This window comes from Chiloscyllium plagiosum, unplaced genomic scaffold, assembly GCF_037043375.1.
Source record: "Chiloscyllium plagiosum isolate Xiang-an unplaced genomic scaffold, Cpla_swu_hap1 HiC_scaffold_23, whole genome shotgun sequence".
NCBI classification, from domain to species: domain Eukaryota; kingdom Metazoa; phylum Chordata; class Chondrichthyes; order Orectolobiformes; family Hemiscylliidae; genus Chiloscyllium; species Chiloscyllium plagiosum.
Genome location: NW_028270161.1, coordinates 266,624 through 282,431, shown reverse-complemented (window position 1 = coordinate 282,431; position 15,808 = coordinate 266,624). Strand labels below are relative to the sequence as shown.

Here is a 15,808-nt window from a genome sequence, read left to right as displayed (position 1 = left end):
TACTAAGGATAGCTGGTCGTGTCGTTTCGTGGCTAGTTGATGTTCATGTATGCGGATTGTTAGCTGTCTTCCTGTTTGTCCTATATAGTGTTTAGTGCAGTCCTTGCATGGTATTTTGTACACTACATTCTTCTTGCTCATGTTGAGTATCGGGTCCTTCGTTCTGGTGAGTTGTTGTCTGAGCGTGGCTGTTGGTTTGTGTGCCGTTATGAGTCCTAGGGGTCGCAGTAGTCTGGCAGTCAGTTCCGAGATGCTCCTGATGTATGGTAGTGTGGCTAGTCCTTTTGGTTGTGGTATGTCCTCGTTCCGTGGTCTTTCTCTTAGGCATCTGTTGATGAAATTGCGCGGGTATCCGTTTTTGGCGAATACCTTGTATAGGTGTTCCTCTTCTTCTTTTTGCAGTCCTGGTGTACTGCAGTGTGTTGTGGCCACAACACCCTGCAGTACACCAGAACTGCAAAAAGAAGAAGAGGAACACCTATACAAGGTATTCGCCAAAACGGATACCTGCGCAACTTCATCAACAGATGCCTAAGAGAAAGACCACGGAACGAGGACATACCACAACCAAAAGGACTAGCCACACTACCATACATCAGGAGCATCTCGGAACTGACTGCCAGACTACTGCGACCCCTAGGACTCATAACGGCACACAAACCAACAGCCACGCTCAGACAACAACTCACCAGAATGAAGGACCCGATACCCAACATGAGCAAGACGAATGTAGTGTACAAAATACCATGCAAGGACTGCACTAAACACTATATAGGACAAACAGGAAGACAGCTAACAATCCGCATACATGAACATCAACTAGCCACGAAACGACATGACCAGCTATCCTTAGTAGCCACACACGCAGACAACAAGCAACATGAATTCGACTGGGACAACACTACTATCATAGGGCAAGCCAGACAGAGAACAGCCAGGGAATTCCTAGAGGCATGGCATTCATCCACAAACTCCATCAACAAACACATCGACCTGGACCCAATATACCAACCACTACAGCGGACAGCTGAAACTGACAACTGGAAGCGGCAGGGACAGACCACTATAAACACCGGAGGAAACATCAAAGAAGCGCTTCGCAGGAGGCTCCCAAGCACTGATGATGTCGCCTAGCCAGGGGACGAAACGTTTGCAACAAAAACTTCCAGCTCGGCGAACAGAACCACAGCAACGAGCACCCGAGCTACAAATCTTCACACAAACTTTGAGTGCTTCTATGTAGAATATATTTGTTTAACATGTAGGATCTGGCAGGTAGCACACAAATTATACTCCAAGAGCAGGGCCCAAACATTCCTTGAAAACCTCAGCAATACCCCAAATGCACCCATCCACACCTTCAGTCCCTCAGACACTTTCTTTTCCCCAACCGCCACAAACTTGCAGACATAATCTTCCTCCTTCTCTCAGTTCCTAGTAGCGACCTTGTATAAGCTTTCACCAGCAAAGACTGTGGTTGGCAAGTGTGAGCACAAATAATGATAATGTCCCCATGGTAGGCTACTGCAGAAAATACGGAGATATGGCATTGAGGGTGAGTTGGAGGTTTGGATTAGGAATTGGCTGGATGGAAGAAGACAGAGGGTAGTAGTTGATGGCAAAGTTTCTTCATGGAGTGCCGTCACTAGCGGTGTTCCGCAAGGATCTGTTTTGGGACCATTGCTGTTTGTCATTTTTATAAATGACCTGGAAGAGGGGTTAGAAGGTTGGGTGAGCAAGTTTGCGGATGACACGAAAGTCGGAGGAGTTGTTGACAGTGAGGAAGCATGTGGCAGGTTACAGCAGGATATAGAGAAGCTGCAGAGCTGGGCAGAAAGGTGGCAGATGGAATTCAATGTAGCTAAGTGCGAGGTGATTCACTTTGGGAAGAATAACAAAAAGATGGGGTACTGGGCTAATGGTCGGATACTTGGTAGTGTGGATGAGCAGAGGGATCTTGGTGTCCATGTACACAGATCTCTGAAAGTTGCCACCCAGGTAAATAGTGCGGTGAGGAAGGCATATGGCGTACTGGCTTTTATTGGTAGAGGAATTGAGTTCCGGAGTCCTGAGGTCATGATGCAGTTGTATAAGACTCTGGTACGGCCGCATCTGGAATATTGTGTGCAGTTTTGGTCGCCATACTATAGGAAGGATGTGGAGGCATTGGAACGGGTGCAGAGGAGGTTTACCAGGATGTTGCCTGGTATGGAAGGAAAATCGTATGAGGAAAGACTGAGGCACTTGGGGCTGTTTTCACTAGAGAAAAGAAGGTTTAGGGGTGACTTGATTGAGGTGTACAAGATGATTAGGGGGTTAGATAGGGTCGACAGTATGAACCTTTTCCCGCGTATTGAGTCGGGTATTACAAGGGGGCATAGCTTTAAATTAAGGGGGGGTAGATATAGGACTGATGTTAGGGGTAGGTTCTTCACTCAGCGAGTCGTTAGTTCATGGAATGCCCTGCCAGTAACAGTGGTGGACTCTCCCTCTTTATGGGCATTTAAGAGGGCATTGGATAGGTATATGGAGGATAGTGGGTTAGTGTAGTTTAGGTGGCCTTGGATCGGCGCAACATCGAGGGCCCAAGGGCCTGTACTGCGCTGTATTCTTCTATGTTCTATGTTCTATGGAATCTCTGCCTTTCCAGGATTCCTGATTTAGAACATTTTCACTGAACCCTGCCCAGCTCCTTCAAAACATTGAGCTCAATAAGTTCATGGAGAAAGTTATTACCATTAATTCTGATAAACAATGTCCTATTAATGATTGGAACTAATTAGAGTTACATGAAAACATTATAACCATGTGTTCTTGTCTATGGCCTCAAGGTTTATCAGCACTAAGCTATTTGTATTTAATTGTTTCCAAGCACTTTATTACATGTTTAAAGAACAGTGGCATCAGTTTACATTGAAATTCATGTGCAGCTTGAGATCATTAGGAAATGTTACTTGATGTGCAGAGCTAACCCTATTCAAATATTATTCGTATTCCTTCAATTAATACCTTCAGCTAAAAAAAATTGGAATTGTTACACTTGTGTGTTTTATCAATAACTGAATCTACAGTAGGATCAGTATCATCCAATTTGTGTTTTATTGCTGGTCTTCTTTATAAAGTGTTGATTGTTTTCTCAGGAGAAAAGCAAAAGTCCCCAGGAGTTGACCCAAAACAGCTGGCTGCAGAACTACAGAAGGTGTCCCAAGAGGCACCCTCTGTCATTACTTCAGCCACAGAGAAAGGAGCCCACAGCCATTCAGGAACCACATCAGCCACTTCGAGTGCTGCCCCCAGCCCTGCACAACCAGGTTCACCTGCAGTTAGCAAAAAACGACACAGCAGCAAGGTGAGCAGATGCCTTTAAACATTAGTTTAAACATCACTAATACTAAAAGTATAGCATGCTAGTGGACTGATTGAATTCAATGAAATATTGAATAAGTAAAAATATTTATAAGTTTTACATTTAGAAGGAAGGGTTTCCTAAAGTGACAAGTTTGGTAATTAATTAAAGGAATATGTTTTATTTCAGCAAAGGTTTCCTAAGGCATATTGAATTGTTACAGCCCACTTGGGAAAGTAGCAGATTCTCAAATCCTATGACTCCTGGGATCACCTCAAAGGTTAATGATTTAGTTAAATTCCACAAAGTTCTCAGTTATCTGCCTGATGGAATCGGGTTAACAGAAAGCATGACCAGATTCCTGTACTTAACAAGAACCACTATATACTACAGATCAATTCTAACCATAGGGAAAATGAAATTATGAACTAACAACTTATAATTGAACTAGTTAAAACTCTAGCCCCTTTTTTAAACCCCTACTTGCACATAGGGGCAGTCACTGACAAACTGGTGTTATGGGTAGAGGTAAACTCTGGATAAACACTTCAGTAGCACCATTCCACAGGGTTTAATGGGATGCTCCTTTTGCTTCCCATGACCTTTTATTCTTCAGTCTCCTTTCTACAAGTGTTTTTCGTTTCTTCACAGGAGGCACAGAACAAATGCAACACCACTTGTAATGTATTTGACTTACTGGTTAAAGGCAACAGCTTATAGAACTGGTGGGACACTCCACATACTTTTACTGCAGAGAGATAGAAACACAAAATCTGCTCTTCTAGTAGGCCGAAAGCTTCCCAGCAGCCTCTGCTGTAAGCCCCCAAGCTCTTCACCTGCCCAGGAACAAATCAGAGAACTGTCATCAGGATGATGACTTCAAACATCCACAACATTCAACTATCACAAATCAATCAGCAAGATGTTGTTACCTGAATCCCACTCTGTGTGCACTCACCAGTACCATGCCATCCTATCTCTCCTTCCTCACTACTAACAAACCAGCAAGGTAAACAAAATTTACAATGTGGTCCAGCAACTTGTTTGAAAAAGCACAGTAATTCCTTCCACAGTTTTTGATTTCAAACTAATTTTTTTTTTTCCATTTCAGTGTACAACTAAACTAAACAAAGCACAATCAGCTTGTTTTTACACAATTTACTGTTCAGATGTTAAAGAACTAAAACTCACATGGAATAATAGAATCCCTACAATGTGGAAACACATCATTCAGCCCAACAAGTCCACACCAACCCTCCAAAGAGTAACCCACCCAGGACCATTCCCCTGCCCTATATTTACCCCTAACTAATGCACCTAACCATACATCCCTGAACACTATGGGCAATTTAGCACAGCAAATTCACCTAACCTGCACATCTTTAGATTATAGGAGGAAACCAGAGCATCCAGAGGAAACCCACGTAGACACAGGGGAAATGTGCAAACTCCACACATAAGTCGCCCAAAGTGGGAACCGAACCCAAGTCCCTGACACTGTGAGGTGGCATTGCTAACCATTGAGCCACCGTGCTGCCCCTAACTGTGCCATTCACAGCAGCGGAGATGAGAGTTATAGAATCAAAGAATGCTGACAGCATAGAAAAAGGCCAATCAGCTTATTCTGGCCCGAATGCCCATCTGCAGGAACAATTCACTAAGGGCCACTCAACTATATATTTCTTCTTTGTTTTCAGATAATAATTCAATTCTCCTTTGTGAACCTTTAGTCGAACCTTCTTCCACTACATTCTCAGGCAGCATGTTCAAATTTGAACCATTCTCTGCATAAAATATTTTCTCCTCATGATATCGCACTTGTCTTTCCAGTTCATGTTGTGATTGAATTTGTCGATCCCAGATATAAACCTAGCTTGTTGGATTATGTTTGTTTTGGTTTGGTTTTAACAAGCAATCTCTCACTAAAACAAACACACACAATGTTGCAGATTATGAATTATCTATAAAAAAGAAGTTTATTAACCAAAAGAAATGAAGATAAAATGGAATAAATTAAGCTACGTTCTTTTAACACAAGTGCCGAATATAACACAAATGCAGAAGGAAAGTATAATCCAATTAATCCTAAAGCACTCCTTTACAAGTTCCAAAAACTCTTATCCCTTGTATAATGCGCAAAAACAACCCTCTTAGAGAGAAACACCTTTTGTGATACCTTAGTTTTAGATTTAGGTTTTATTATCACGTGTACTCAAGTATGGAATATAAGAGTACAGAAAAGTGTGCAATGTCACCACACATGGCACCATTTTAAGTACAGAAGTATGTAGAAACCTTAATTATAGAGATAGAAAAATAAAGAAATAAGTTAAAAAGTTCAGTACCACAGTCTTCTCAGTATAAAAGTGGAAAAATAAAGAAATCAATTTTAAAAAGTCAAATATTACAGTCCTTTCTTAAGTTGTGGACCTGACAGCGCTCCAAGCTGGGCTTTCCTCAAGCGGGCTTGCTCTCCCCAGCACTGGGCATGCTTTCACCACGTTGGGCTAAGACCTGCCCCTGTTCACCAGCTGCCTTCGCCGCTGACCTCCATTGGCATGCCAGGCTTGGCTGCCACCCGCAAGACTTTGTCCCCGAGCGCTGCTGACCGTAGCTGCTGTCTTCCTTTGTGACTGGTCACTGCTGCCACCATCTTTCAATGCCGCCATTCTTCACCACAGACAGCATCCGGGCTCATACAGGGCCCCAGCTGCTGCTACGCTCCATTGCCGCATTAGCCACCTCATTGCAGAGTCCCACTCTGGTGCTGTTCCAGACATGCAGTAGATGAGTAGACTAAGAAAAAATAAATAATTAAGAGAAAGAGAGGAAAGAAAAGTGAGAAAAGAAGAAGAAAGAAAAGTGATCAGGGTGGACAAGCTCTGCTCAGGAGCCCTACTCTGCTGCCATCTTGAAAGAGCCAGTGAAGATACAGCACAGTGAGGTTCCCTGAGGTACTCACCTTAACGGAAAGTGTTAATTTAATCCCTCTAGGTCTCTGTACCTTCTCACCAATTGTAGAGGTTGTTGGAAAACATTGCTTGTGTGGGATGGATCTATGAGAATGCTGGAAGCCTTTCCTTTACAGTGGGCCTGGTAGTTTCTTCCTGGAGCTGTCATGCATCTGAGTTTAAACATACTTAGATTGAAGTAACTTCTTCTGATTTGGGACAATCACTTGTTCATTACTTAGACAATTTAGATTTACTATATTCTCCCCTTCATAGTGGCATTGCTCTATTCAAGGTCTTCACAGAATGTGCGAAACAAAATAAGATTACAAAGGGTCTGTGCCACGAAGCTATGGTTTTCCCCAAGCTGAAAAGAAATTTAAAAATTCTAAAGCATAATGATTTACCTTGCTAAGTTGTAAAACATCCTAATTTAAACAAAAGCCAATTAGTGCTATAAAAGTAGCTCTCTGCGACTGTTTTAAGTTATTATGGCAGCATAGACACTCAGAAGTTAATTATTAACCAGATATACAGAAAACCCACATGTCGCTCAATCAAACTTAAAATTGATGATTTTTAAAATACAAAAATAATCACACAGTCTATATCACATCACTCCATTCTTCCATGAACAGAAATAATTTCTCCTTCTCTACTTTGGACAGACCATGCATGAATTGAATTGACTTGAATTTATTGTCATATGTACCAAGGCACAGTGAAAAGCTTTGTCTTGCAGCGATACAGGCAGATCACAGAGTTAAATAGCATAGATAAGTAAATAAAGGTAAACAGCAGCAAAAACAAAGACACAGGTACAGGCGAATGTTAAGAGTTTGTGAGTCCATTCAGTATTCTAACAACAATAGGGTAGAAACTGTTTCAAAACCGGCTGGTGCATGTGTTCAGGCTTCTGTACCTTCTCCCCGATGGTAGAGGTTGTAGAAGAACATTGCCAGGGTGGGATGGATCTTTGAGAATGCTGGCGGCCTTTCCTTGACAACGGGCCTGGAGGACGCATTCTATAGATGGGAGGTTGGCCTTTGTGATTGTCCGGGCCGAGTTCACCACTCTCTGTAACAGTGTCTGATCTTGGATGGTACAGTTGCCATGCCAGGTAGTGATACATCCAGACAGAATGCTCTTGATGGCGCACATACAAAGTTGGCAAGGGTATTCACTATCATGCCAAGTTTCCTCAGCTTCCTGAGGAAGAAGAGACATTGTTGGGCCTTTGTAACGAGTGTGTCCACATGAAGAGTCCAAGAAAGCTTGTTGTGGATGACCATCCCCAGGAGCTTGACACTCTCCACTCGTTCCACCTCTGTGTTGTTAAAGTGTAGGGGAGCATGAGTAACATCCTGCCAAAAGTCAGTAATGAGTTCCTTGGTTTTGCCGGCATTAAGAGCTAGGTAGTTTTCAGTGCACCATTTTTTCCAGGTCTTCCATCTCCCGTCTGTAGTCTGTTTCGTCACTATCTGAGATTCGATTGACTATGGTGGTGTCATCAGCGAACTTGTAAATGGCATTAGTCTGGTCTTTGGTGACACAGTCATGGGTATACAGTGAGTACAGTAAGGGGCTGAGTACGCACCCCTGGGGGGCTCCCGTATTGAGTGTGGTGAGGATGACGTATTGTCCCCAATCTTCACTGATTGTGGCCTGTGGGTCAGGAAACTGAGGATCCAGTTGCAGAGAGTGGGGCAACTGTCGTCAATGAGTAGATTCTTATGTAGATGTTCTTGGTGTCAAGATGTTCTAGGGAGGAGTGAAGGGCAAGTGATATGGCATCTAATCTGGATCTGTTGGTCCAATAGGCAAATTGGAGTGGGTCAAGAGTAGTGGGGAGGCTGGAGTTGATTAATGCCATGACCAGCCTTTCAAAGCACTTCATGACCACCGAAGTTAAGGCCACTGGGCGGTAGTCATTGATACATGCTGCATGAGCCCTCTTAGTTACAGGGATGATGTTGGCCCTCTTGAAACAGGCAGGGACAGTGACCTGCTGCAGGGACAGGTTGAAGATGTCCGAGAAAATCTCTGACAGTTGATCTGCACATGCTCTGAGTGCACAGCCTGGTACTCCGTCTGGTCCCATCGCTTTCGTTAGATTCGCACAAAAGAAAACCGGTCTGACCTCTGATGCAGTGACTGTTGGGATAGGTTTGTCAGGACTTGTCAGAATAGGTGTTACCTCTCCGCTGAAATTCTGCTCAAAGCGAGCATAGAAGAAGTTGAGATGATCTGGGAGGGATGTGTCATTATCTGCTATCTTGCACTGTTTCTTTTTTTAGAATCTGTGATATCATTCAGTCCTTGCTCTCGTCATTGGGTGTCTGTGTGGGTCTCTAGTTTGGATCGGTATTGCTCCATGGCTTTCTTAATGGCTCTGCAAAGGTCATACTTGGATTCCTTATATTTGAGTGGGTCTCCTGATCTGAAGGCCTCAGGCTTGGTTTTTAACAGGTTCTGTATGTCCTGATTCATCCAGGGTTTCCTGTTACGGAACATCTGGATTGACTCCCTCGGTATGCAATCCTCCACACACTTGCTAATAAAGTCTGTGATGGTGGTGGCTTACTCGTCCAAGGTACCTGTGGCCTGTTTGAACATGGCCAAATAGCCGATTCCAGACAGCACTGGAGTTGATCCTCTGCCTCCTCCGACCAGCACTGGACCTGTATCTGCGAGGGGATCTCCTGCTTGAGCTTTTGCCTGTAAGCCGGGAGAAGAAACATGGCTTTGTGGTTGGAGTTCCTGAAATAAGGGGGATAGAGTGGTAGGCACCTTGCACAGTGGTTTAGCAGTGGTCTAAAATGTTCAGGCCCCTGGTGGGGCAGGTAATATTCTGGTGGTACTTGGGCAACACCTTCCTTAGATTGGCCTGATTGAAGTTGCCAGTTACAATAAACAAGTGCCTCAGGGTGTTCAATCTCCAGGGTGTTAGTGATGGAGTACAGCACATCCAGAGCTTCCTCAACCTTTAATTGTGGCGGTATGTACACAGCAGTTAATATAGCAGCAGTAGATTCCCATGGTAGACAGAAGGGACGGCATTTGATGGTGAGGAATTCAAGGTTTGGGGAGCAATGGCTGCCCAGGGATTCCTGAAGAAGGGCTTATGCCCGAAACGTCGATTCTCCTGCTCCTTTGATGCTGCCTGACCTGCTGCGCTTTTCCAGCAACACATTTTTAACCAGGGTTGTAACGTCCATGCACCACAAGTTGTTGATTAAAAAGCAAACCCCTCCACCCTTTGCCTTACCCAAGGACACTGTAAGGTCCAATATGATGGACCGCATAATTTTGAATAGTTTGATCTGGTAGGGGGATTGAATTCCAGAGCCATGTTGTCATGTTGCAACTATACACAACGCTAGTGCGCTGCAACTGGAATATTGTGTACAGTTCTGGTCACCCATTACAGGAAGGATGTGGAAGTATTAGAAAAGGTGCAGAGGAGATTTACCAGGATGTTGCCTGGTCTGGAGGGAAAGTCTTATGAGGAAAGGCTGAGAGACGTGGGTCTGTTCTCATTGGAAAAAAGAAGGCTAAGAGGGGATTTGACATACAAGATGATCAGAGGATTTGATAGGGTAGACAATGAAAGTCTTTATCCTAAGATGATGACATCAGATTGTACGAGGGGACATAACTACAAATTGAGGGGTGATAGATTTAAGACAGATGTCAGAGGCAGGTTCTTTACTCAGAGAGTGGTAAGGGTGTGGAATGGCCTACCTGCCAATGTAGTTAACTCAGCCACATTAGGGAGATTTAAACAATCCTTGGATAAGCTCATGGATGATGATGTGTAGGGAATGGTCTTAGATTAGTTCACAGGTCAGCGCAACATCGAGGGCTGAAGGGCATTTTGGCACTGTATTGTTCTATGTTCTAAATCTCTTGTCTGTCTTCTCTTCTCCACGAAGAGCAGCCCCTGCTTCTCCAATCTACCTTTGCAACTGAATTTTGTCACTCATAAACCATTCTCATGAAATTTCTCACTCTGAAATTGGAGAATTACAGCCTGAACTGTGAGAAATTGTTAGTGGAGAGAAAGGAAACAGCAGAGAAATTGAACAACTTTGTTTTCAGAGAAAACACAGAGATCTTCCCAAAGATCTTTTGCAAAGGAAAAACTGAAATAAATTAGTGTTCATAAAGTAGTGCTAGAGAAATTAATGGGACTGAGATGGGACATATTAAAGGAGATGGCCGTGGAAATAATGAAGACATTGATTGCCATTTTCCAAAATGCTCTAGGTTCGGGAATAGTCCCGGCATATTGGAGTGTAGAAAAATTTAAAAGAGGGAGAGAGAAAAATGGAAATTACAGACTGATTAGTCTGCATTCAATCATCTGCTGAATTCAAGAAATCCATCAACATGGACACACTAAGTCACATCCACAAATTGTAACCTTTTATGTGCATAGATGTCTTCAGTCCTAGGTACATATTTTCTTGACTTGGGCTGCTTAACCTTATCCTAGCCTGACTGTGCCTGGTACTGCTTCCACAATTCCTTATCAGTATCTGTGTTTTCCCTCTGGATTATGTACCTGTCCATGAATTATGCCTAGAAATGTGCAAAAGGAATCCTCTGTCTTCTGATTCCCAAGGCTTCTCTGGAAAGTTCTGCTGATGCCAGCACTTATTCTATGCAAGGTTGGCCTGGACAATTCTGTTAACTGTGAAGATAGAAATCCTGATTTAATTCTCACAGTAACTCGTATTTAACTCTTACTTAACTAACATCAGCAGAAGGGAAAATATTGTGAAGAACATGATAACAGCACTTAAAATGTAAACATTATTACACAAAGTCACTTTGGATTTATGAAAAGGAAATTGTGTTTGACAAAGTTTTTTGAAGTTGTGCTGGCAGAATAGATAAGGGAAAATCAGTGGGTGTGTTGTATTTGGATTTTCAGGAAGTTTTTGATAAAGATCCTTATATGAGGGTATTGTGCAAGATTTAATCACATGGAATTGGTGGTAATAGACATATGAATTGACAGTTGGTTAGCAGACAGAAAACAGTAGCAATAAGAGGACTTTTTTTCAGAGTAGAAGACATTGACAAGTGGGGTCAGTGTTTGGGCCCCAGCAGTTCTCAATATATATCAATGACTTGGATGATGGAAACAAATGTAATATTTCCAAGTTTGCTGATGATACAAAATTAAATGGGAATATAGGTGATGAAGAGAACATAGGGGCTTCAGGACAATTTTGACAAATCGAGTGAATCGGCCAATATATGGTGTCTGAAGTATAACAATGATAAGTATGAAGTTATCTACTTCCATAGGAAAACTAAAAATGGCAGAGTATATTTAAATGGGGATACATTGAGAAATGTTGATGTCCAAAAGGAACCTGGGAGTCCTTATACCGGTCACAGAAAGCAAGCATGCAGATGAAGCAAGCAATGGGGAAAGTAAATGATATGTTGCCATTCATTGCAAGAGTGTTTGAATAAAGGAGCAAGGATGTCTTACTGCATCTAAAGAGGGCCTTGGTGAGACCACACCTGGAGTATTGTTTGCAGATTTAATCTCTTTACTCAAGGAACAGGTTGAGCGAGATTGCCATTGATCGAATGTTCACCAGTCTGATCCCTGGGATGGAACATTTGTCATATCAGGAGTGATTGGGTTGACTGGACAGCACAGCAACAGGCCCTTTGGTCCAGAGGCCCTGCGTTAACACATGATGGCTTTCTAAACTAAAAGCCTTTTGCCTCCAAGCCGTCCATATCTTTCTATTCCCTGCCTATTCATGTATCTGTCAAGATGCCTCTTAAACATTGCTATTGTATCCCCCTGCACCACCTCCTCTGGCAGCACCTTCCAGGCACTTACCACCCTCTGTGTAAAACTTTTGCCTCTCAGATCTCCTTTAAACTTAGCCTCTTTTACATTCAACTTCTATCCGCTAATAATTTACATTTCAACCTTGGGAAAATGACTCAAACTATCCATTCTGTCCAAGCTTCTCATAATGTTATACATTTCTATCAGGCCACCCCTCATCATTCAATGTTCACATGAAAACAATCCAGGTTTGTGTCATCTCAATCACAGCTGACACCCTCCAAACCAGGCAACATCCTGGTATACCATTTCTGTACCCTTTCATAAGCCTCCAGATCCTTCTGGTAGTGTGGTGATCTGAACTGTAAAAAATATTCAAAATTTGGCCTATCTAAATTTCTATACAGCAGTAACATGATTTGCTGATTTTTATACTATACATTCTGACCAATGAAGGGAAGCATCTCACATGCCTTCTTGACCACCTTAATCACTTGTGTTGCCACTTTCAGGGAATTGTAGACTTAGATCCCTCTGTCTGGATTAGAGTCATAGAGTCATAGAAATATACAGCATGGAAACAGACCCTTCGGTCCAACTCGCCCATACTGACCAGATATCCCAACCCAATCTAGTCCCACCTGCCAGCACCCAGCCCATATCCCTCCAAACCCTTCCTATTCATATACCCATCCAGATGCTGATCTTGTATTCTTTAAGGACTTTGTTTTCAGTTTCCTAAACCTGACTTAAGCCTCCTTTTTCTTTTCTCTTGTCATCCAAGGCTCCTGAATCTTGCCATCATGTTCCTTCATTTTCACAGGAACATTCTGGTTCTGAACTCTATCAACTGGCCTTTAAACGATTTCTACATGCCTGATGTGGTTTTATTCTCAAACAGCTACCCCCAATCCACATTCCCCAGTTCCTGCCTAATATCATGGTAGTTAGGCTGCCTGCAGTTTAATACTTTCACCCAAGTACTACTCTTTTCCTTATCCATAAATAACCTAAAACTTACAGAATAATGGTCACTGTTCCTGAAATGCACCACCACTGAAACTTCAATCATCTAGATGGGCTCATTCTCCAAATTCAAGTTAATTATGGCCCCTGTAGTTGGATTAAATAGTTTGAATATTTATATCTTGTTTCAAAAAATGTCCTGGACATACTTAACAAACTTCCCCTCCACCTAAGCCCCTCGCACTAAGTGAGACCCAGCCAATGGAGGGGAAATTAAAACTGACCACCACAACAACCCTGTTGCATTTATATTTCTCCATAATCTGAATACAAATCTGTTCCTCTATCTCCTGCTAGCTCTTGTACCAGCCTCCACCACATCCTCTGGCAGCTCATTCTATACACATACCACCCTCTGTGTGAAAAAGTTGTCCCTTAGGTCTCTTTTATATCTTTCCCCTCTCACCCTAAACTCTATCTGCCATTTCTCTGCCCAAGTCTCTAGTTTGCCCATGTCCTGCTGTAGATCCTGGTAATCCTCCTCACTACAGCTCCCACAATCTTTGCATCATCCTCAAATTAATAATCAGGTCACCTACATTGTCCTCCAAATCATTTGAATATATGACAAACAACAGGGGTACCAGCACTGATCCCTGTAGAACACCACTGGTCACAGATCTTCAACTGAAAAGCATCCTTCCACCCCTATTGTCCTCATCTCTGACTAAGCCAGTTCTGTATACATCTTACCAGCTCATCCGCAAATGCCATGTGACTTCACTTTTGTATCAGCTTACCATGAGAGACCTTGTCAAAGGCCTTGCTAAAGCCCATGTAGATAACATCTACTGCCCTTCCCTCATCAATCAACTTCTTCACTTCCTCAAAAACTCAAATCTAGTTTGTGAGACACGACCTTCCCCACACAAAGCCATGCTGCCTATTGCAAATAAGTAAATTTTTCTAAATGTGGATAAATGCTATCCTCTTCTCCAATAACATTGTTCAATGGCCAGTACATTACTGAATTATTCCTGTTGCCCCTCTTAAACAAAGGAATAATGTTAGTTATTCTCCAGACCTCTGTGGCCTCTACAGAGGATACAAAGATTTCGTACTAGGCCCCAGCAATTTCCTCACCTATTTCCCATAGAATTCTGGCATAGATTCCATCAGGTCCTGGGGATTTGTCTACCTTAATACTTTTCAAAATACCCAGCACCTTTTTTATCCCCTGGAATATCAACACACCCCTCCCAAGACTGACCATCCATCATGTCCGTCTCCTTTGTGAATACTGATGTAAAGTAATAGTTAAGGACTTTACCCCCTTGCTCTGGCTTCATGCATAATTTCCCTTTTATTGTCCTTGATTGGGCCTACCCTTTCCTGTGCCACACTCTTGCTCCTTGTATATGTCTAAAACACCTTGGGAGTTTCCTTATCCTATTTGCCAAAGACCTTTCACTGTTTCTTTTAGCCCTCCTAGTTCCTTGTTTGAGTTCTTTACTGCTGATCTTGTATTCTTTAAGGACTTTGTTTTCAGTTTCCTAAACCTGACTTAAGCCTCCTTTTTCTTTTCTCTTGTCATCCAAGGCTCCTGAATCTTGCCATCATGTTCCTTCATTTTCACAGGAACATTCTGGTTCTGAACTCTATCAACTGGCCTTTAAACGATTTCTACATGCCTGATGTGGTTTTATCCTCAAACAGCTACCCCCAATCCACATTCCCCAGTTCCTGCCTAATATCATGGTAGTTAGGCTGCCTGCAGTTTAATACTTTCACCCAAGTACTACTCTTTTCCTTATCCATAAGTAACCTAAAACTTACAGAATAATGGTCACTGTTCCTGAAATGCACCACCACTGAAACTTCAATCATCTAGATGGGCTCATTCTCCAAATTCAAGTTAATTATGGCCCCTGTAGTTGGATTAAATAGTTTGAATATTTATATCTTGTTTCAAAAAATGTCCTGGACATACTTAACAAACTTCCCCTCCACCTAAGCCCCTCGCACTAAGTGAGACCCAGCCAATGGAGGGGAAATTAAAACTGACCACCACAACAACCCTGTTGCATTTATATTTCTCCATAATCTGAATACAAATCTGTTCCTCTATCTCCTGCTAGCTCTTGAGAGGCTATAGTAAAATCCCATCAAAGCGTTTGCACCCTTCCTATTCCTGAGCCGTTCTCATATGGCCTTGCTGGATGAGCCATCCAAGGTGTCCTCCCTCACTAATGCTGTGATATTCTCCTTAATCAGTAATGCCACTGCCACCCCTTTTACATCCCTCCATATCTCATCTGAAATCTCTAAATCCAACAATGTTAAGCTGCCAATCTTTTTCCTCTCTCAACCAAGTCTCCATAATAGCTACAATGTCATGGTCCTATGTATTAATCCAAGCTCTAGGTTCATCTATCTTATCTATTGTACTCCTTGCATTAAAGCAAATGCACATCAGACCGCCAGTCCTGCCTTGTTTAGTAATCTCTTCCTGTCTGTTCTTCCTCTTAGCCTTACTGGTCTTAGTTTCTGACTCTTCCTTGGTCATTTTACTTGCTGATTTACTGCTCTAATTGCTGTACTCACTGTCACACTTGTTTAAATCATAGAACACAGAACATTACAGCGCAGTACAGGCCCTTCGGCCCTCAATGTTGCGCCGCCCTGTCAAACTAATCTGAAGCCCATCCCACCTACACTGTT

The 15,808-nt window shown here is 42.7% G+C and overlaps 1 protein-coding gene across 14 annotated transcripts in view; it reads left to right on the top strand.

Moving 5' to 3' along the window:
• LOC122561485 (protein piccolo) overlaps positions 1-15,808 on the top strand; it is a 650,955-nt gene that overhangs the window by 376,546 nt on the left and 258,601 nt on the right. For 12 of the 14 annotated variants that reach the window (XR_015761043.1, XM_087999305.1, XM_087999306.1 and 9 more), the window contains one exon: positions 3,141-3,349. Coding sequence is in view for 13 of the 14 variants with exons in the window: in XM_087999305.1 (XP_087855431.1) it covers positions 3,141-3,349 (209 nt within the window). In the remaining variant the exon portion in view is untranslated. Of the gene's footprint in view, positions 1-3,140; positions 3,350-15,808 lie in introns of those variants that run through there. The other 2 variants (XM_087999304.1, XM_087999315.1) reach the window with 2 other exon arrangements.